At 33.9% G+C, this 24,467-nt stretch overlaps 1 protein-coding gene across 1 annotated transcript; it reads right to left on the bottom strand.

Annotated features, from left to right (window-relative positions):
* Window positions 1-17,565: 17,565 nt before the first annotated feature.
* LOC149572438 (sugar transporter ERD6-like 4) lies at window positions 17,566-22,199 on the bottom strand. Its single transcript, XM_089811276.1, has 18 exons — window positions 21,972-22,199; window positions 21,802-21,864; window positions 21,622-21,711; window positions 21,350-21,409; window positions 21,168-21,233; window positions 20,965-21,030; window positions 20,778-20,853; window positions 20,614-20,678; window positions 20,400-20,489; window positions 20,084-20,164; window positions 19,861-19,945; window positions 19,558-19,604; window positions 19,409-19,471; window positions 19,248-19,307; window positions 18,969-19,034; window positions 18,724-18,783; window positions 18,464-18,578; window positions 17,566-17,889 (listed from the first exon to the last, which is right to left on the bottom strand). The coding sequence occupies exons 1-18, from the start codon at window positions 22,197-22,199 to the stop codon at window positions 17,777-17,779; spliced, it is 1,494 nt and encodes a 497-aa protein (XP_089667402.1). The 3' UTR covers window positions 17,566-17,776.
* Window positions 22,200-24,467: the final 2,268 nt, after the last annotated feature.

Genomic DNA, 24,467 nt, shown 5'->3' with positions numbered 1-24,467 from the left:
TTGTTTATTATCTCTAACCACCTAGTACAAAATCTCAAAGTTTCAAAATCCTTCTCCAATCAACCATGAATTCCCTTTATAAAAACACCGAGCAAAATAAAATTTTAGAATGATGACACTTGACAAAATGTGGTTATATTACAAAGAATATACTCGAGGGACATATTGATCAATTATTCTCTCATACTTAAAAAGGATTTGATTCACTTGATCCACATATCAATTTGCAAAGAAAAAAATAGTTGATGAGATAGTTGTAGTGACATCCATAACTAATATACTCAAAAACAGAAAAGGTATCTTCTTATAGAGTTTCTACTTTTCTTATAGCAAAAAATCATTGCACTTTTTTGACACGGGCATTATAAGGTCGGATTGCCACAATTGCACTCTATTTTTTAAGATAAATAGTCATGTACTCAAACTCATATAACCCATCCAATTACTTATGCAAATTCTTTACTAGCCTATCAACATCATTAGTAGTCCTGTCCATTGAGTGAAACAAAGGGTGTTTCCCAAGATTCATTATTCACACATTTTCTATTTTATTAGCACCCATGTCTTTAACAAGGGGCGCATGCGCCAAAGTTCCTACCTTCATGTTTTTATGGTTGACTGAAGTAGCTTTTGCAATGATCTCTATCTTGTTTCTAATTATTATGGTATAGCTTTTGGTCAATTTTACAAAAGAATCTAATAGAAAATGTTGAAATGTCTTTTAAAATGGAAATGTTCATAACATTTTTCTGTATATATACAACTAAGCTAGTGTTGATATCAAGGATGCCTATGGCCCTTGGGATATAATGTTATATGAAGAGAGAGCTAAAGAGAAAATGATATGTTATTATAAGGACTAGTAAAGATAGAATAATAGAAAGAGTTGAACAAAATTTGAAAAATATTAATAATTTTATTATTTTAAGAATTATATAAATTACAATAAAAATTATATTATATGAATGAACTATTCATTTCTACCAATTCAATTATAAGTTAAAATATTTAAACAGCCACCCAAAACCTGTCCGACACTCAAAACAAGTAATTTTAATTAGGTGGTTTGCAGTTTTCAATAAATGTTGTATCGAGCAAAATCAACTATTTGATCCGATAAGGCGAGAGATCTATCTTTAAATGCGTCCGTCGTCTCCCATCTTTTTGCTTCAAATAACGATCGTCGTCAACATTTTTATTCGAAGACAATGCGCTCAGTGGCATTGGACACTCCCATCCATCGATTTTTGCAGCAGATGAAGACAATGTAGTTCATAAAATGGGTGTTTTGGAACAGCATCTACTCATCCAACAAAGCATAATATAATGTGATGTTTGCAGATGCCCAAAAAGTATTTCCTGAAAAGAACTCAAAAGGAAATAAAGCAAATACAATTTGTATTATCTTCCCAGCCTATGCGAAAAGGGGAGCCTGAGGATAGTGTATGGACCGACATCATCGTATGCTAGAAAAGACTTTTTCAGTTGCAGCGGCTGGTAGATTTGTATTGCAGCGGCTGGTAGATTTGTATGCAAAATGTGTTAGCTTTCAAAAGGTACATTAAATGTTTGACAAAATGCCCTCTTGGAACGCTCTGATTGCTGGCTTAGAATGCATTCTTACTTTCATGGAGTACCAAAATAATTTTTAAGAGCCTCAAATATTTAAATATTTAGCGTGACACTGACAAATGAAATTTGAACAGCTTACTCTGGGAGACACTGAGATTAATGTAGTCCTCCTTTCTTATGACTTTTTGAAAGATAATAATCTCTTCCCATTACTTGTTGTCCCTGTATACAGCAAAGATGATGCATTAAAAAGTACCCAGGAAGAACCATTGAATTTGTAGTGTTGATATCCTTCTCAACGTTGTCCTCAATAGAAGGGCCCTGTCCAAGCTAAACAGTGGATGCCCAAGCTCATCAAATTCAAAGCACTCTAGTGCCAGACAGCCACAAACCATCTCTTGGGAATGAAGACGAACTACAACTTCACATATTTCTGTAGCCCTCTTTGACAAATTGTTCAACACTTCATCAATGGTGGGTTTCAAACTAGATGTTGGAGACTTTAATTCCGACAGGACAGAACGAATAAAAATAGTTTTTACTCTTTGTAACTTCTCACAAACCAAATACACAATCCCCTTACAACTCATCCAAAACCCAAATACTCTACAAACTTTCCTATTCAGCAAAGAATGTGTCGTCAAAATATTCAGCTCTAACCTTATATGTTGCCCCAACCTGTGCAGGAATCCTGTAATCCTTTCAGAGTATGAATTTCCTTCGATGATTTCTGGGGAAGGTAATGGGCAAGAGGCGGTCACATGAGCACATATTGGCGTCAGTCCAACCAACTATTTGTTAAAATTAGTTCCAACCATCAGAAGACCAAACAAGCATAAGCCCATTATCTTCTTCGACTGCAGTTTCTAATTGAATCGCATCTTCTGGAATGATCCAATTAGCCCAGTCTGTACAAGGGCTATGTGGGTTTAAGCTACAATTGAATTTGGGTGGCTTGAGTTCCGTATTTTTTAGCTTATTAGAAAGGTGGGGTTTTGGCTTAAACTCACCCTTCTTGTTTTGGTTGAAGAGCATGAATGAGACGGAGGAGTTCAATGTTTTTTGGAAGCCCAGACGGGCCTTGCAGAGGCAATTTAACCCATTGAGTGCATACAGGATATTTGATCGAGCAGGATGGGGAAGAGGAGGAAGAATGGCGAGGCAACTCATTTAAGCAGGACTGGCATTGAGAATGCCCACATGACAATACTCTCGAAATTCTATCGTCTTCTTGTAAACATATTGAACATTCGGGCATCTCCATTGTCAACTCTCGATCTCTTTTCACTGTAAAGGACAACTAATGTTGCAGTTCAGCCCAAATTTCCATTTCAACCATGTCGAATGTCCACCGTGGTGGGAACGGTTGAATGCCCTTCCTTCAGTAGCTCTGGTAGAAACAGCGATTTCAAAATCTCGTGGAAGGAGATTACCTGCCTTTTGTTCGAGATAGAAGAAAGAGTAATGGTCAAAGCATAGTAACTCTGAAAAAGAAACAAGGACAACAATATATTTTTCTAAGCACAATAATATATCTGTAAGCCACATTTTCCATTTTATACTGTGAAATCAAATCTTTTCCACAGTAATATCATGTGACCAAATTATTAATCTAAATTAATGTTTAGAAAAAAGAGTCAAATAGTAAGACGAGCTAAAGCAAAAAAATTATATGTAAATATTTCAAATAGTTTTTTTATTGTTTATTTGTATTGAACGAGAAATAGTAAGACATTTTAATAACAATTTGAACAATATTTTTTTTCATATTTATTATAATTATTATGTTTAAATAATTTAAATTCTAGCACTAACTTTATCTAATATTAATCTATGTCTAGCCTAAAAACAATAAATTTTTTATAATTTTATTGTGTTTTGTATAGATTTTTGTTTTACAACCTTATTGATTTAGTAAACAAGATTTAAGATTCATAAATATATTAATTTATAATTAAATCATTAATAAAAAAATCAATCTACACTTATATATAGTAAATATTAAAATTAATATGATTTATATGATAAAAAATAATTAGATCACTAAATACTCTCTCTCTCTCTCTCTCTCTCTCTATATATATATATATATATATATAAATATATATATATATATATATAAAGTCTAAGTATAAATATAATATAAATAGATTTAAACTTAAATAAATATACATCAGTATAATTTTAATGATCAAAATTTTTAAAAATCTTTATGTGATGGATGGATGAAGAAAAAGAAATCATGCCTAGTAATCTAGTGTAAAGGTTAAAAACAAAAATATGGAGGTGTCTCTTGCACAATCATTCCAATGTTGTTTGATTTACATTTGTGATAGTTGTGATGATTGTTTACACCTGTTCAAATAGAGTAAAATCAGTTTTAAGGGAGACAAAAAAACCCTTGTGCCAAATATGCATATGCCTACTCTCGAACGTTCACTTGTTTATAAATTTTATTAACATTTTTTGCTATTTGATTGCCAAATCAACCCTCCATGTTCCCTGCAATTGAAGAGGAATGAATCTACTTGGAGAGGCCCTCCAATTGGTTGTCATCTATTGCATCTATATCGTGGGGATGCCAATTGTGGGTGGGAGGAGATGGGGAGGCCCTACAATTCTATGGGGCGTTGTAGACGTGGATATTAGTTGTTCATTGCTGAAAGAGATAATGGTGAAATGAACCTTGATGAACTTGGATGGGAGGGCATAGTTCGATGCAAAGTTGCTAATAGATCTTGTTGCATGCAAAGTCCCATGTAGTGGGAAAGCAAGACAGGAGATCCTAAGATATATATATATATAAGGCAGGTTATCCCCATAACACACAGGGGGGTAAGCCAGTCAATTAAATGTTGGCTTCTTCTGAGTCTCACAAGGAAGACAACAATCAAGGACAACCTTATGTAGGGCATCCATAGGTCTTCGTTTATGTAGGCTTTACCAGAGTAGCACGATGGGCATGCAAAAATTTGCATGAACCCTATGTCTCCCTATTGATTTCATCTTGCTTCTATTTATGGTTCAAGTTACCAACAATAAAAATTATGTTCCAGACAAAGCCCTATCTGTTAATTGTGCCTTTTACTTATAGAAATTGTGAGATGACAATGTGCATCACCAGTTGAGGTCCCTGTTGCTACAAATTAAGGAGTTGAAGCTGAAAGTTGTGGCTATTTCTGAGAAAGAAATGGATAGCAACCAACCATATTTTGTGCACTAGTTTCCCACAAAATTTTCTCATTAATCTTACATTTTTGAATAATCTACACTATGTTCAGTTGTCAAGATGGCTACAAATCTTCATACAGTTATTGATCTTTATATGGCTGCCAATTTTTCTACTCTCATAGGAGAATGAACAAAAAGTTGTTCAATTCAAATCATGTTGCTACGAAAAGAAAGTTTTGGATAATGAAAAGTTCAAGAGAGAGAAATAGAAGTTCTAGAGACATCTGTATATTTTCTTGTTATTTCTTAAACAAAAAAAGAATTAAACCCCTAAGAAAATTAGTTATAGCCAATGAAAAATAGAATTAAAGTTTCAGAAATTTGATTTTGAAAATAAAGTTCTCTAAACTTTAGAATTTACTTTGGTTTTTATCCCACAAATTAATAGACACGTGCTTTGGGAACATTAGTTCCCTGCAGGGACTAATAATTTCTTTGTGAAAAGCCTTGTAAAGAGGCCTCACATATATAGCTATAACATTTATGTTACTAGTTATTTAGATTAGGAGGAAGCTACTACCAAAGGCTTTTGGAATGTTCATGAATTTCATTTGGGGCCGAATGGTTATTACATGATTTTCTTTTTCTTCTAACCCTTTCTTTCTTTTCATTGTTCTTTTCTTGCAAACCACAAAAATGATGAAAGATTTTAAGTTATAGAATAAATATGCTTTCATTTTTGTCCAACACGTGTTTTGAATTGTTAGATTTAGGAAATGTGAACAAACACTGTGTCAATTGTTGGCAACTTCTATATTATATTTTGTTTTTCCTAAAATGTTTTCAAAAAATGCATAACATGTCTACAAAATCTTCACTTGTATGTGACCCTGTACTATCTCCTTTTGTATTTAATTCATTTGCTTATGAATTACTTATGCTCTTTGCCAAAACTGATTGGTAGTCTTTCATATTAATATGGTTAGTATTTTATTGAGATAACTAGATAATATATGTTCCAATCTATTTGTAAAACTTTCAATATCATAGACCAAAAAAATATGGGATTAAAAAATGAAGTTGCTTTGTTCCAATCTATTTTTAAAAACTTACAATATTGAATACACCCAAAAACTATAAGATTAAAAAATAATGTTACTTAATTTTAATATATTTTTAAAATGTTACAATATTATACACCAAAATAAAAGATAGAGTTAAAAAAATGATGTTACTTCATTCCAATCTACTTTAAATAACATAAACCAAAAATTTAAGCTACTTTACTATTTAATTGGAACTACTTTACTATTCATAATCTTAGCTCCTCCAGAGATGAAATTGCTCATTCGTTTTCAAACTCAAATGGAAACTCCATCAATTCTACACGGTTTTTGAACTCCAAAAGGCACAACAAAGGCATGATTTCAAATATTGCAATTGGAAGGACCTTCACATTCATGTACTCAAGCGTAATTTTTCTCAAAGCATGAATATTGAACAACCACCTAGGAAACTAGACTAACAAGAGAATCTTCTCAATCAAATATCTTCAAGGGTTTTAATTTCTTGTATGTCATCTAGAAGACTCTTTGATAGACCTTTGTAGAGATCAAGCCTCTCAAATTATTAATATTTTTGATGAATCCATAAGGGGGTTTTTGCCTTTAGATAGACAAATGGTAGATACCTTAGGTTCTTGAGTGATTAATCATCAAGCCAACCCACGAAAACTGGGTGAATTCCTCAGTCGTTTCTGAGCTAGAACGGCTTAAATATCACACACTAAGTTTAATTCTCAGATCAAAAGTGTTAAATAGTCAAAGTTGACTTTTTTTCCGAAACTTAATTCTTCCCTTAGTGTGTAATGTTTTAGCTAGACATCATCCTAACTCATAAGAGCCCGTTTGATGAGTGGAATAGGAATACGTATTCCAAAAATTTTGAATTCCTTGTTTGGATGCACCAAAATGAGATTGGAATACGAAGTAAAAATGGAATACGTATTCCATTTTTGGCCCAAAAATGAGGTTTTGCAATCCCACCAAAATAGGTATTATTGGAATATGTATTCCTATTCTATTTTAAAAAATTTTAGAAAACATAAATTTTTGGGTCCGCAAATTTTTATCAAATATTGGCTGAACCAAACAGAGAACAGGAATGCATTCTATTCCGAAATACATATTCCTATTCCTTATATTCTCTCTTAATCTCTCCAAATTGGTTAGAGTCCAAGAAGTCTTTGTGCTCATGAATACATCTTTTCCATTTAAGAAAATGCATCATTATTATGTTTCCTTAAAAGACTTTAACAACTATCAATTTATAAATATAACATTCATAAAAATTAGTAACTGTTAAATTACAATATTTGATTTTAAAAGGAAACAAAAATAATACTTTATTATTAATAATATAGTAATATAGTGATATATTATTAATGTATTTTACTATACTATTAATAAAGACATATGAAAGTGAAAAAATCCCACAAAGATATAAAAAGATGCATAAAGTAATGTGATGCATACTAGAGGATGATAACATCAATAACCTCTAGTGAAATGTCTCTCTATCCTTAGCTAGCTCTTAAACCATTTGAGAGACAAAGAATGAACTTTATTATAGCTTGATTGACCCACAATCCTAAAGACCAAGGTTTAGAATGACATAAAATCCTCAAAATCAAGAGCATTATTTGCATTCCATACACAATGATATAGAAATACATCTCAACTAATATGACAAATGCTAGAAGATGAAGTCATTAGTGACCTCTAGTGAAACACCCCTTCATCATCAACAAGTTCAGAAGTCATTAGAGAAATCAAGACTTTATTATTTTGATTGAACTTTGATTCTGAAGAATGAAATTTAGAAAGATATAAATCCTTCTAATTGAGCATTATAATCCTTCCATACAAAAGGATATAAAAAGATACATAGGTAATATGATCAATGTTAGAGAATGAGAATGTCATTGACCTTATGTAATGCCCCTCCATCTTCAAATCTAGTTATTGAACCATTTAAGAAAACAAGTCTAAATATTAGAAAGAACATACTAATTATAAATAATGTCACCAAATCGGTGGAAGTATAGATGAATGCAATAAGATGAGAACACTAATGACATTGAAAGAAATGTCCTATCCTTTAACTATTTTTTAAAATTGTTTGAGAAATTCAAAGACTAAACTTTAGAAAGAATGCATCCTCATAGATGGATGGATGGAACAACCACCCTTACACATCACACACTAAGGAAAAAGTTGAACTTGAAAATGAATAAGTCAAATTTAACTATTTAACACTTTTACTTTATGAATCAAACTTTAGCATGTGATGTTTAAGTGGTCCAAGATGGAATTATAGATGAATGCTAGAGAAAGAGAATGCCAATGACATTCAATCAAATGTAGACTAAACTTTAGAATCAATATATCCCAATATCTCACCATATGGTGGAAAGTATAGACATCAAAAATAGTTGTACAAGAATTATGACAAACAAGTTAAAACATATAGGGCTAGCTCTTGAGGGTGGGCCATGGGCTGCAAAATGCCACTTAGTTATGGCAATTGCATAGCGATAAGCAAGTAATTATTAAAGAAACCTCCCATGGGAGATATTTTGAGGAAGGTAATGTGTAGACGTGAAGGGTGAGGGGGGATGAAAGAGTCACATTTGCCATGTGGGCTTGTTTAGTTATACCTAAAGCCACTAATGGTGGTCTTCAAATTTCTATTGTTCACTATCTTCCCTACCCACCTACCATGCCCACTCTCATGTCCTTATTTAATTGTATTTTTATATGCACTCTCAGTGGTCCTCACTTTACATAGCTAAGACTAAGGAGGAATCATTCTTTTTCCTTTCTGTACAATCAGAAATACATTATTCATTATCCTCTTTAATGTGGACACAAGTAAATATCTTAGTGGATTAGAATTGACTAATACTAGTGCTTGGAGTGCCCCAACAAACTTCCTTTTTTCCATATCTTTGACATGACTGCTACAATGTATTGGTTGGGACACTTTGGGAAGCTTATAATTATGAATCTTTGCAACAACGTGAGCCATGTCTCCTACTTTGAAGGCTCTAACTTGAATACTTTAAAGTCACCCTTTTTAATTCAATCATTTCTTTCTTATCTTCTTGTTGCCTCAAATCCTGACTTCACCACATACTACTCAATTCTAGAAAACCCTAAATCATTACATAGTCTTTTTAAAAACTATATAGTTACTTTCATGAAATTCATGTATGTCTTACTTAATTGTCAAATTCTACACTTTGTAAGCCTTTCAATGGCAGCCTCATTACCAAATGCCCTCAATATATGGTTTTTAATGAAAGGTTTCTAAGTGGGTGAAAGAAAACTAATGTTAAAAATGGAGGATGGTGTAAGAAAAAGTCTTTATTTAGCTACGATCTCTCACCATAAAACTAACCACCCAAGAGACGTTTGAAGAATAAACTTCTTTAAAAATGAGATTCCAAGGGGAAAAAACAATAGAGATGTTGAAATTTGATCAAACTTCAATTTCTAATGCAAAAAATGCAAAAAAGTGAGCTACCCACTTTAGATTTTTAGAACAACTGACCGATTTAGAAGAGATGCCCTGAACTTCAACTCTCACACATGCATTGAAGTTGAATAGAATACAATGAAATGGATGAAATTTTCCCTTTTTACATATTAAGCTCATATTGGTCAAAATTTTGACTAACACAGGCATGAATTTTTAAAAAAACACATTTTCCCTTTTCATAGTCTGACCAATCTAATAGATGGTCAAAAATTTTGGTCTAAAAATGACCTCAAATGTACTAGTGATACATACATACATAGACACACACACATATATATAAATATACATGTGTGTGTGTGTGTTGTGTGTGTGTGTACATACATACATACATATACAAAGATGTAGGAAAACAAGATGCAAAGATCACAAGGGTATGAAAATGAAATACAAGGATCACAAGGGCACGTCAACAAAATCGTAGATCTTCACAATCCACAACATCTCTTTGTATATATACATACATACATACATACATATGTACATACATACATATACACATACATATATACATACATACATACATATGCATATGTAATTTTATCACCTTGGAAAATTGTATTTGATCTTGCTAGTTGGGAACAACTGACTATTCCTACTATGATATGTTTTTGTAAAATTTCTTGTGAACTCTTCCCATTTTTCTTGATCTACATTATTTTTTTTAGGATCTTGAGCTAAGTCACTTAGCATGGGTTGAGTTAGTTTTATTATTTTATTATTTTGATTATGGAATCTATATGTAGTTGGATCAATTTTTTTGTTGTGCCAAGATCTCTCTATATATATGCATACATAGGCACACACATATGTGTGTGTATGTATATATGCACATATATATATATACATATACATAGGTATATATGTATATACATATTTACATGCACGCGCGCGCGCACACACACACACACACACATATACATACATATACATGTACATAAATAATAGTAATATATGTATTGCATCTGCATTTGCTTTATCATTTCTTATAAGAGTGTTTCAAGGTTGGGAACCACTTCAACATCCTTTGCATGGTTTAGAAGCTATGTCAATGTGGCAGAGGCTTCTGCAAGGGAATGAGCCTCGTGATTATGGCATTTACACAAAAGTAGAACTTGCTTCTTCAACTCCTAACACTCAACTCTTCACTGAAGTTATTTTTCAAGTAGTAAGAATAGCTGCTAAAAATTCTTGGGAGCTAATGGACCCTAAACCTATGCTATGTTTTCTAGAGACATGAGAGGAGTTACTACTAGCTTCAGTACTTCATAACATTTTGGATCATATAATGATGCTCAAATTAACAGTATCACTAGATACTTGGGATCCTCGTAGGGTTACATCCTTAGCTTCCATTGTTGGGACAATGTATGGAGCATTTATATCCAACTATTTTTTATAAATTGGGGAATGTGCTTCATTCCTTGCATGCAAGTGATGCATCTACACATGCAATTTTATCACCTTGGAAAACTATATTTGATCCTACTAGCTGGGAACAACTGATTGTTCATTTTATTGTACCTAATATGATGACTATTCTATGGGAATTTTTAATCAACCCAGCTAATCAGAAACTAGACCCATTTAACTGAGTTATGGCTACTTTATTTTCAAAAATATCTGCTATGATATGTTTTTATAAAATTTATGGTGAACTCTGCCCATTTTCCCTGGTTTGTATTTTTTTGCATAGGATGCTGGATCAATTTTTTTGTTGTGATAATATGTAATAATCACCTTAAAAATGATCTCTAAGACATGCATGTTTAGAAGGAAATATAAAGAGATACCTATTTAGAAGGAAAAGAAAAGAACATTTACATAGCCCTTGAAGAAAATCGCAGAGCAAGGACACAACAATGGAATCGCAAAGTAAGGGCACAAAGATCACAAGGGCACAACATGACAACAAAATCATGGAGAAAGGGCATGACAATGAAATCGTAGAGCAAGCGCATGACAACATGTTGGTATCAAATGTGGACCAAGTGTTTCAAATTTTCAATTTATGGTTTTGAACCTCTTTGAACTAAGTTTCGAAGCAATTCGAAATGACTTGAAATTGTCAATGCAGGTTCAGTGGAATTTTAATTCTTCTCGGTTCAACAATTTCAACATCAAAGACACTCTAATGGCCCTACTTCATGGTCTAGATTCAAAGATCATGGTTGTGATAAGTCAAATAGTTCAGAGGTGTGGTAAGAAATGCAACAATCTAGGTTCATGTGATTTCATTTCAAGGTCAAATCCATTGGTTCTAAAGTTCAATCATAATGAATGCAAATGATGTGATCTAAGGTTGTTGGTATAGGCTCCTTGAATCTTATTGTAGAAGTCAATCTTCCTACCTCCATATTGTAATATGGGCCATGCAGTCATTAAACAGGTTAGATTCAAAAAATATCAATATGAAAATGTCAAATATATGCATGAGATCCATGTAAGAAATGCTGCATGGTAGGGGTCAATGTTGCAGTAGAGCAACATGAAACAAAGGACTATAAGTCTTTTTGTATAAAAATGATGTCTATCATCATATTTTTAATGAAAGTTAATCTATAAAGGATAGGGCACACATATGGGGATTGTGCATATGATATGACTTGGGAAATATATGTCATTTTTGACAGAGTACTCCATATGATTTGGAAGTTAAAGCTTATGATTCATGAACTTAAGAAATGAATTAGAAAGTTGAATGGATAAATGAGAATCCTAACTAATGAATGGGTTTGAAGCTAAATGGATGACATATTCAGTATGTGTTAGCAAGCTCCTATAAAGAACAAAGATTCATTAAAACATTGGAGTCACTGTGGGTGTATGGAGTGATATCATCAAATCAAGAGAATGAAGAGTTAGTTCATGCTGATAACAGATATATATTCTTGCAAAAGCATGGTCAAAATGGGTAGCTGCTTGAGTCAATACAAATAAACAAAACCGAGGGCATGTTCTTGTTTGGGATATAGTTATCTCGACTCATGCTCGGACTAAGATGACATTAATGGGGTTATAAATTATCTTCCCTGACAAATCGAGGTCATCTTCACCACTGGAGACCAAAAGTTGTCATGGTGCCATTTGTTTGTGGTTTTTCACTAAATTTTTTTGAGCCTATTCGGTGCAATCACCAAATCAAATTCTTCAACTTCGACACATGTACTTGGGTTGGATTCTTTAGGACGAGTGTCAGGTTTGTATTTATACATGAATGCATCAACACTGCTGCGACGACAGTCACCGATGCCAGACAGTGAGGGGGTAACTACATGTTGTTGAACATTTTTCTCATTATTGGGTAAACTGTCCATGATATTTTGTGTTTCAAACTTCCATTGACATGTGTTAAGAATTGCAGATGTCATTTCAACAGTCAATCCCATAATTCGGAATGGAAGCTCAAGAGATGGTAGAAATCGAATAGGAAATGCTTGGTCAAATTTCAATCCTAACTTTTGGAGTTCGCATAATCCCATGAATATCACACTGCAATATCTCACTAGTGTTCAAATTGTGGATTCTTATAAATAGTGGTCGAGAGATTTGATAATGGGTGTGGAACCCGAGAGTACAGGGTTGGTTCGATGCATGCAAACGATTTGACAGAAGGTCCGATAGTAAAAGGTATCTCACAAAGCAGATGAAGTAAATCATCAATGGTTTGATGCGATGTCCTTGCTCATCTCATGAATCTAATTTGGAAGCCTAGGTGGAAAGATATATGATAGGACCCGAGCCTCATATCACGACAACTAGACCTATTCTTCAATGGTCTCAAAATAATATATTTCCCTCTTTTCTCCAAACCTTCAAAATATTAGACAAATAAATGCTTGATTAAAATACCATTTTGGAAGTAATATAACATATCAAAAACTCAAATGCCCTTCCTTTGGACCACCTGTACGAAAATGGGTGATCATTGTTTTAGGGTTCATTAGGTCATTTTTCCTAAACAACTATGCTTCAAACATTGAACTAACACCCCAAACTTGGTACAACAACTTTTTTTCCAAACTAATGATTTTGGCACTAGTTTGTTTAGCCAAAACTTCTAAGTTCCCCAAACACAAGAACCTCACCAAATTGTGCCAAAAACTAGGGCCTTTTGTTTCTCTGACCAAAATTCGCTCGAGGACTCAAATGAAAGTTGAGACAGCTTTAGTTGGACATGCCCAACATTCTTCTATCATAAAATCATCTCCTAATTAGGCTAGATCTTTGATTCGAATCTATATATTATCTCCCCTCTTACAATTGAGATATTGCAATAGGGCATGCTTATCTTGGCAATTTGAGGGAGTCAATGTCTAGTACCTGCAAACCTACATAAAGATGACTATGTACAAATATATATTTATATAACAAACAATAGAAGGGAGTAATACATCATGTAGATCCCGACTCATAGGAAACTACAACTCCCTCCCTCAACCACATTAGGCATGTTAAACAAAAACGTAAAATAAACACACACAACATACGCATGCAAGTATGGAGTAAGTAATCCATGATCATAAACATAAAGCATCATCATTATTTGTAAATAAATAATGTAAAAGTAATCATGGACACATTACCATCCACATATGATATCTCACACTCTCCAATAGCTCCTAATATAAATCAAATCACTATATAATATCATATATCAATAACCTCCAACATCACTGACATAACCAACACATACATGAAGCTGACCTAAAAGAGTTTGGCAATATGAACTGAAAAGAAAACTATGGGGTAAGCACTACATGCAGTGTGGAATGTGATAACGAGAAATGGTAAAGGTCATGGAAGCATAATGGTTCTAGTAAAAGAAAAGGATATGTCATTCGGTTGAAAATGGAAGACTCTAAAATGCATTTATGTGGTTCAAAGTTGTGAAAACAATAGTGTTCACAAGATCGCAACATGTCACTTTACCCCACAAGTTTCTAAAATGTATAAAAATCATAGATTAGATCACAAAGATCCTTATGTAACTCTAAAGAAGGATATTATGTTTTTGCAATGAGGGGTCCTTGTTAGATACTTCAAAGTTAGAAAGGAAAATGGTTGGGCTAGTATTTCTAGCTACAAAGAAAGTTACGATTTTATTTGGCTACAGAAAAAGAGAAAAGGTTGATGGAAAAAGAGTCTGACATACAATTTAGAAACTTCTACTTAAATAAGATTGTGACTTTCTTTGTAATTAATATTACTAGCTTTCCCATTTGCCTTTCTAGTAGTCAAATCTATGACAAGGAGAGCATCCCCCGTTACAAAAATACTAGATCTTTAGAGTTGCGTAAGGGCTCCAATCATTTTGGGAAAGACTTGATAACACTATGTGGCAATTAAGATTTAATAATTTGCAATGTCTTATCTAGATGGTGAAAGTCAAACAAGTTCACTTGCAATACTTGCAATGGTGCATGTGTGGTATATTATGCAACCTATTCTCATAATTTATATGAGAGAATTGAGGGTGTTGTGATTGGGGAACACATATCATATCTCAAATCTGATCATAGACTATTGTACATAAATTTGTTGTGGGCAAATGATAAGCTATTTGGGACAAAATCTCAATTTCCTCAACGATCACTTTCATAAGGGAAAAAATATTTTGACTAAAAAAACGGTAAACATCTTTCGGGCTACAATGAGACTCTATAAGGGGGGAGGACATGCAAGTGCACAATGTTAATAGCTATGCATTAACAAAAATCTTTAAACGGAGTATAGTTAGATAAGGAATTTAAAATGGGTAGGAATATACGAGAATCAAATTAAATAAACCTTGACATTAAAGTTTACAAGAAGATTCTAAAGATGAAATGAGTAGATTTTATGGTCACAAGGAAAGAGGAACTAATTTTCCTTAGTAAAAATAACCCAAACTATTTCAGAAAGAACTTTAGTCTAAAAGGAAACAAACTAAAAACAATATTATAGCCACTTAATGGTTTGATTATGCTAGAAAGTTGTATGAACAAGAAGGTGAGGTGGACCCACCACCCTTGGTCAACAACATGAACAAAAAATCATCGTGAAAGAGGTGAAGATGGGTATTAAGAAACTAGGACCACATTACGAACATCTTCAATAATATTAGTCGACATAGGTTTCCTAAAGATTGGACATCAGCCTGGAATGCCCTATTTTAAGAGTGATGATGTCAATAATCCCTCCAACTATAGGAATGATCAATCCTTGATTTATAAACTTATTTGGCAACGTAATAGAAAATAGGTTGAAGAAAAACATAAACGTATAAAAAGTCAAACTAGTTTTAGGCCAAAACACTCAACAATTGATCATTGTATCGCTTTAAGGCACATTATCAAAAAGAGTGGGAGAAAAAGGATGAGGTATTTTTGTTGTTTTGTTGACTTTAGAAAGGCTCTCTACACTGTCCCTAAGGACAAGCTTTAGGTCAAAATGGAAGAATTAAGGATCCTTATACAAAACTTCAGTTGACATTTCAAAATCAAAACTTGAGTCCGCATTTTTAATTCAAAACTTTAGCTAGCATTTCAAAATCAGAACTTGAGTCAGCATTTTAAATTCAAAAATTTAGCTAACATTTCAAAATCAAAACTTTAATTGACATTTTAAAATGTTTCATGAGCAATATTGGGGTCAAACAAGGTTGCCCACTATTACCTACTATGTTTGTTTGGCTTATAAAATGTTTCATGAGCGATATTGGGGTCAAACAAGGTTGCCCACTATCACCTACTATGTTTGTTTGGCTTATAAAATGTTTCATGAGTGATATTGGGGTCAAACAAGGTTGCCCACTATCACCTACTATGTTTGTTTGGCTTATACATTGACAAACTTGAAGAGTGGTTAAACATGCAAAATACTCAGGGTATCAAGTTGAGAGAATATTTAATAAGGTTGCTGCTTTATGCGGACAACTACTCTCTTTTTCCCTTGAGCACTTTTGAAAAATATTGTTACTATAGGTCAATATCAAAAAGACTAAAGTCTTGATTTTCTCTAATTGTAAAAAGCAGTATCAACATAAGTTTTATTTTGAAAAAATACCCTTATATCGTAGGATTGACTTCAACAAAAAACTAAGATGAAATGGTTGCAGAAAGAAAAGAACGTTAGAAAGATGGAAGACATTTTATGCTCTCCAAAACAAGTGTTGAGAGGCAAGCGTTTAGGATTGTTCTACTGATTATTTTTATGGGTGTGAGTCATTGACCATCAACACTTAAGCCTCACAATGGAAGCAAATCAAGGGAATCCAAAAGCATATGATCACAAACAAGTTTAGAATCAAAAGCACTATCCCATTTGATATAATGCTAAGTGAAATGGGAGCTACCCCTATCAAAGCACTTGCTATGGTGCATCTAAAAAGTTTTCTAAAAAGAATCCAAAAAAGTACATGGATGCAACACAACATAAAGTTGATGAGTAAATAGAATATTCATTTCAATGTGTCCCACAAACAATAAATATCTTTTTTATGGATAAACTTTACAAGAAAATTGGGGGAATTGGTTTGGAAGTATATACATTATATCAATGAATTCAATCTCAAATGTGACTAACTTCAAAATGTACGAAAGAATGCAAAAGAGGCTTGGGAAGAGAGAGTTTGCCTGTGTTGAACAACACTTTATTTTAAAATGTGTTGCATACAAGGACAAGAGGACCAAGTTACTCGATATAGTGCATTGAAAAGTTAAAAGTGCTCATCATAAACTTGCACATTTAACCTCAAACTTTATAAAATTTCTTTCTTAATTCATCCCTTGCCATTGTAATGACACCTCATGGAAACATGGAAACATAATAAGATGACCAAGTTAATGGCTATAGTGCATTAAAAAGTTGGAAGTGCTCATCATAAACTTGCACAAGGAGTTACTGAAATTGGCTATGTTCCTCATAAACTTCATAAATTTTCTTCCTAATTTATCCCTTACCATTGTAACTTGCCATTGTAAAAACTTGTGAAAACATGAAAACATAATGAGAACCAGCTTGTGCCTTCCCATTAAGCCCACAAAAAAGTTATAACCTCATCTTTCTTTTTGAGATGTTTGTTTGTTACATTCTACTTGTTTAAGGATATTTGTAATTATCTAGTCGGTTTGCTGATCGAATTGCATTGTAAATCATATGTGAAACCCTGTACAAAACCAGTTATTATACATTACATAACAGAACAAGAAGAAAGAAAACTTTATTCTGAATACACGTGTGAATAGTAATTGCAATCAAAGAATTCGAGGTTGGGAAGCAACCTTTTAATGGAATAATGACGGATTAGATTACTGCTCCCAATTACAAATCATTACTTTGCCCCCACGGTTAAAGAATCAACAATGTAATATGCAGTCGCAGACGATGCAATGGTGCATCTTGAATTGAACCCACTTCGTCATCTGCTAAGGGATGAATTCATCGTAGTGGCTCATCTGAAGGATGCTTGGATCTCTTCCAGAGTTCGTCCTTTGGTTTCCGGAACACACAATACCGCAAAGGCCAGTGTGAAGGTGCACACAACAGAATATAGCATGAATGTCCCTGCAACAATAAGACGGTAAAAATGGAACTTCAGAAAACTGTTCATAATGAGCAATTATTTACTCATTTTTTGACAATATGTTTTCTAGGCTACTCTAGACTAAATATGGTTCACAAGATCTATCAAATGGATATAGGTATCTCATCCACATTCCTGCTACAATCTGTTTTCATATCTACAAACGGGGCATACATTCCCTACCCCTGCTGGATTTGAACATGCTACCTCTCTTTCAAGGATATGTTTTTACTTGTTTAAAGATTGAAACTTTTCCCACACAAATAGGCCAGACAAGGCTAATAGACATTTTAGAACTCGCCTAGTTCCAATCTTCCAACATTCAGTATCATGGGACATGGCATGCCCTGAAGGCTTAATGGACCAATATAGGAATCTAGGAGAGACCACAAATATTGTCGTCTGGTCTAATTGCTTTACTAAAAGTGTATACCATATAGAGAAGTGGTGCACATTCCATCATGTTTGTTATAGCGGAACTCTTCCATTTGGCAATGATTTAGTGGGCGATTTTGGTATGCTTAAGTGATGCACAGCTTAAGGCTAAAAACTCACCAGCATAGCTCCATTGCATTAGTAAATTGATAGTCATTGTCACCACCCATGATGTCATCCAGTGTGCCAGGGTTGCTACACTGCCAGCAAGACCCTTGACATTGAGTGGAAGTATCTACAGTAGCACAGGAAGAGTTAGATAATAGAGAAACAGATTATTAGTAGCATCACTTGAAGTGATTAAAGGACCAGGAGATTCTTCCCAGTGTTTCTGTAAAGGGTGCAATAATGTGACCTAGTCAATGTTACAAGTGTGTTACCTCAGACATAATAATCCATGGGATGGCACCCATACCAAGTGAGAAGGAAACGATGAAAATCTGTAATCAAATCAGCAAACAGCAAATGATATATATCAATATGACAAGAGAACGGTGTGACAGAGAATGTCTAGTTAATGCATAGAAGTTTTGGTATGTGTTAAAAATCCTAAGAGCTATGTTACTCGAGCGTTCTATTATTTCCGATTTCTATATTCATATTTGAGTTTTCATTCCCAACTTACCAGCAAACTTGTTAAAGCTAATACACTGAAGAACGTTTCATATTGAGAAGCTCCTTCCATATGGCTCTACAATAAGAGCAAACTAGAAATTAGCTTTGGATAGCCAAGAAATTCCATACCATCAGGCACCAGATAACACCACCAAATAAGTGTTCAATAGAAAGTGGAGGCGTGTTTTTTATAGAGCTTCAAATCAACCATTAGGCTTTTTAGAGGCGCTGCATTCAAGTAAGATGAGAGACCAAGAAGGAAACAACATATGGCTTTTAGTGACACTACCTTCAAGTAAAATGAGAGGCCAACAAGAAAATGACATATGGCCATCCCTCCTGATGAGACCTATTGACAAAACAATAAAAAATGTTAGTTCTCTCCACCATTGAAACTATGCTCCCAAATGACACAATACAAAATTGTGATAACTGCAAGGTTTTTCTCACCATAAGGAGAAGACGTCGACCAACTTTGTCCATTAGGCATACAGTAAGCCCAGTTGTGAGCACCTGTAACATTATCCTTTATTCATAAGCAACATGAGACTAAATCATGACAGACAAATTCATGCAGGACTTCAAGAAAATAATTAAACCTGAATGGCACCAAGTCCAAGTGATGCAACACTAGCAGATGAAATCCCTGCAAATTTGTGGATAGCACAAATCGTAGCTCAGTGCTTTGTTTAAGAAACAAGATTAACATAGACACTATGAACTAAAAATCACTTCCAACAACCTTTTATCTCGTTGACTTTAAATTTCTAAGATAATTCTCTACTGCCAAAGGCTATTGCAAAGGATGCTACAAATTCCATAGTTTATAATATGATAAATTGAACATGAATAAAGACATGATATAGAACCTCAACTTTAGATACCTATAGGCTAGAACTCACCAGCAGATTTGAAAATGGAAATGCTGTAAAACATAATACCATTAACTCCACTTAATTGCTGCAAAAGTTGCAGCCCAATACCAATCTGCAGTCTCCCATTTCAAGACAATATCAACATACAAAATTGTGAGTTGTGTCCATTTTGGAAGAATGAAGTAGTTGTTGACTGATAAACCTACTTGTGTAAATTGGCCAAATGGGGAAATCTTAAGATGTAACTCACAGTGAGAGGAAGGGCATATCTCCGTTCAAAGATCTCACAGAATTTGATTCTACTTTGCTGACTATTCATCTCCATGACGCTCTAGACTCAGAATATTTCCATTAGTTAGACAAGCTTCTACCATTATAGAGGTGATGTTAAGTAATAGACAATTAAATCCCATTCACGATAGGAAAAGCTTTAAAAAAAAGCAAAATCTATACAAAAGCAGATGACTCCTCAAACTGGTAGAATATTGAAAACACAGTAAGAAGTTTGATGATGCAATTAATGGAACAGGCAAAAAATGCAGTTCATCTTGGAGAAATCGTAGCACCTTGATTTCAATTGCTTCAAGGGAGACATCAATATTAGATCCTCGGAGTGCTTGTAGTGAAGCTTCAAAACTATCATTACCAACTTTTGCCTGCACTCAAGTAATCATAAATTTGCCAAATAAGTTTCTTTGTATAGTATATGTCATTTTAAAATTGTTAGCGATAATTGAATAATATCATTTCAAAATGTATCTGTATGTGAAATATGCTCACCAGCCATCTTGGGGATTCTGGTATGAAGAAGAGGCCGAATACCAAAAGGGCACAAGGGATCATACCTGTCCAGCTAAAGTTGTCAACCTATCATTTCTTTCATAAAAGTTAAAAATCTAATTAATTTTTTTAAATTCACCCAGCAAAAGCATAATAAAAGGTACCTGCAACTGCAAGAGGACGCCATGAAAGGAACAGTCCAAATAGATATGCCAACATAATACCAATTGTCACAGAAAGCTGTTGAAAAATCAATTAAGTATAAGATTCAAAACTGTATCAAATTACACTTTATATTAGGACTATTATCATGATTAATATACAAAAGAATTTTGAGTTTACAAAACAAACCTGATTTACTGCCCCAAGACCTCCTCGCAAATGCTTTGGTGCAATCTCAGATATGTATACTGGTACCTAAAAGAACCATGATATGGTTAGATTCATAGCTATCCACGTGCCTGTATGCTCTTTAATTTATTAAGTGTAATAATTTATGGCTTAAAAATGACAACAATAGGCTTGTTCTAGATTGTGAAAAAAAATTGACTTACAGTGAATGAGATGACTCCCACTCCAAAGCCTGTGAGCACTCTTCCCAAGTACAAAAATGAAGAATCCTGTAACCATAGGGTGATGACATCAAAAAGAGGAATTTCCTTATGCTCCAAAGGAAAATCACTATCAAACTTCTTATTCGTTTAGCTATCATTTTATCAAAGGAAAATTAGCTTGCCTTGGAAAAAGAAATAGCGAGCCACCCAAGAATGTTGGGAATGGAAGCTACTAGTAATGCCTACACGCAAACAAAGAAGAGGTTATGCAAATCTAAATGTGTGTTAATTGCATTCATCTTTAAATACTGGGTACAAAAAAGAATTTATATGACCATCGTTGCTACTAGCAGTACAAGACAAAATCTTGCAGTGTATCCCTTTAGCGGTAGCATATTAGGTCTAACATATAAATTTATTTTAGTAAAGAAAGAAAAACATTGAAGGCACTTACCCCTTTCCGTCCAATATAATCAGCAACTTGTCCACTAATTATTGCACCCACCATGGCTCCAACATTAGTTAAAGATCCAAATAAGGAGAACTGACAGAAACAACAAGACTCTATATTAGGATCTACCACATAAACTATATTCTATCCTATTGCAAAAATGCATTCATCAAATAACAGTACCTGGGAAACAGTTAACCCAAGATCATTGATGATCCCACTTTGTGTGGGCGAAGAGTATCCAATCTGCAAGAACGTTGCTGTCAGAAACTTCCTTTTTTTATTCAGGTTGACTCTTGTAATGGATGCATGGATTAAAAATCAATCTATTCAAATAAGAAACTATAACTTACACAGAAACCAAACTGTACAGGCCCCAAGGCAACTATTAATGTACATAATATTGCAGTTATAGCACTTCCACAGAAGATTTCAACATTATCTGCCTTTCTAGCACCTTTACCGCCATGATGGCCAGATTTGGATATGGTTAGACATGTGCTTCCTTCCTCTAAGAGAGCCTTTTTAATATCTCCATTGCCACCCATGCTTCCCTTTTCCAAATCATCCATGTACGCCATTGTTTTTATAGGGTAAAATCCGTAGTGACCAGATTTTCTGCAAACTTACAGGCCTGCACAGCCAAAATCCTGCTGGCAAAATATTCAACGCTCCCCTCAGGACCCGTGACAAGGGCTTAACTACCTCTTGTGTACCATAAGTTGAGTAGTTCTATTGGGCACTGACAGATCGGTCTTTTGGTGCAATGGCAACTCCACTCTAACAAGTGGTCCAAGTTCGAATCCTCAAAATGTCAGGTAATGCTCAAGTAACGTTGAGGGGATATTGTTGGAAAAATGTTCAACACTCCCCTCTATAATTTTAGTGGTTGTATCAGACACTGACAGATCAGTCTTTTGGTGATAGCAAGGATAGCAACATGCAACATGCAAAGAAGTAGAGACTCAAAGATTCAACAATTTGGATTTTCAAAACTTAAGCATTCTAGATTCCAGGATTCAAGATTTCAACATTCCAGGATTCAAGGACCCAAAATGAGAGAAAGAGTGCTCATTTTATAATTTTCATGTAGGGTGAGAGCATTGGATTTGTCACCCACAGACATGCGATGTGGCAATAGATTCCTATGATGCATATGACAGAATATGCCAAATGTAAGATTCTATGACACATGAGAGTCAAATTTGGCTAAATGTGGAAGAGAATCTATGATGCGTCATAAGATTCCTCAACCCACTTAAAGCCAAGAATCTATGACGAATAAGCCAAATAGGGCATGCGTAAGAGGTAATAATAATTCCTATGACGCATATGAACGAATATGCCAAAAGTAAGATTCTATGACACACGAGAGTCAAATTTGGAAGAGAATCTATGACCCGTCATAAGATTCCTCAACCCACTTAAAGCCAAGAATCTATGATGAATAAGCCAAATAGGGACATGCGTAAGAGATAAGAATATTTGATTATGACAAATCTCAGCCAAGTGTCAAAGGAGAATCCACGAGGTGTCATATCCAAGTGTCATGATGATGGAATATTTTATGGAATATTTGAATTAAAAATCCTCTTATTCCAAAAAATAAGAATTAGCAGAAAATGGATTTAATGATGAAAAATGGAGCTTAGGAATTAAGAATTTCCATGGTTTGCAAATAATGAATCAATTAATTAATAAAATTAATTAATTGACGACGATGAACTAATTAATTAATAAAATTAATTAATTGAGGATGATAATTAGGAAGAATAATTAGAAAGAATAAGATTAAATTATGGGTTATTTAATCCTATAGAGAAAATTAGTAGATGATTGGCCAAATTGATTAAATGAATGCGATTGTATCCTTTGATGAAAATGTGACGATGATGGATATCGAATGAGATGATGAAAAGGTAGACCAAAGCCATGGTCAAATTAATTGATAGATCAAAATTGATAACATGCCAAGGACACATGACATGAATTAATTGATATGTAACATTTAACCGACATTTTAAATGCTACGAGATTGAAATTGACTGATAAGGTTTGATCATAATAACACTGACAGACACTATCAATATTATTAAAATGGTTGATGATGCCATGATCTGACATTGAAAGCCTCAACAATGTCAAAGATTGAATGACATGAATGATATTTTGACCTAGCACTGAGAGCCATGATAGTACTAAGGTCAGATTGATAAGATTGATAAGTTGATAGGTTTCCAAGACACTAAAAGCCACAAAAATGCCTAGGAGTGGATAAATGATGATTGATTTGGGATGTTTGATATGTTTTGGGTTGATTAGGACTGATTTCGAGTTGATTTGGGGTGATTTCGAGTTGATTTGATATGATTTTGAGTTGATTTGGTATGATTTCAAGTTGATATGAAATTGATGTGAAAAGGGATACAAATGACAAAATATGGTCAATCTAGCCAAAAGATCAAAGTTAGTAGAATGAGAAAATGGGACAAATTAGTATGAAGAAGTGATGAAACCGTAGATGCGAACCATTTTTGAGCATCTACACGAAGAAAATGGTTGTTGCTGCTTTGACAATCCTGAATGTAGAGCTAGAAATTCAGTAGGAGGGGAAAGAAAATTACTGATCTTAATGAAAAAAATATAGAGAATTTATGCATTGATGAGACTCAAGACAGATGGAGTGAGATGAGACAAATGGCATTCCAAAATGGAGGCTTTAATAACGGAATGCAAGAACATAGGAACAAACTTTCTCTGTGTTTCAGGATAAGGATGATTAGGTTTGTTGAATCATGTCATGAAAGTCATACATCATGGTAATGCAGGATGCTTCTTGCTCAATGATG

This window comes from Cupressus sempervirens, chromosome 2 (genome assembly GCF_028749045.1).
Source record: "Cupressus sempervirens isolate cs-2001-9-10 chromosome 2, ASM2874904v1, whole genome shotgun sequence".
Classification (NCBI taxonomy): domain Eukaryota; kingdom Viridiplantae; phylum Streptophyta; class Pinopsida; order Cupressales; family Cupressaceae; genus Cupressus; species Cupressus sempervirens.
The sequence above is the reverse complement of the archived record's forward strand: the minus strand, read 5'-3'. Positions and strand labels throughout refer to the sequence as shown.

Excerpts from the sequence above, each read along its gene's own strand:
- LOC149572438 (XM_089811276.1), bottom strand. The coding sequence starts at position 22,199 with ATGGCGTACATGGATGATTTGGAAAAGGGAAGCATGGGTGGCAATGGA. Across the intron at positions 21,410-21,621 it reads ATTATATTGGACGGAAAGGG|GCATTACTAGTAGCTTCCAT; the intron begins GTAAGTGCCTTC and ends GTTTGCGTGTAG. Across the intron at positions 19,605-19,860 it reads TTCCATTTTCAAATCTGCTG|GGATTTCATCTGCTAGTGTT; the intron begins GTGAGTTCTAGC and ends ACAAATTTGCAG.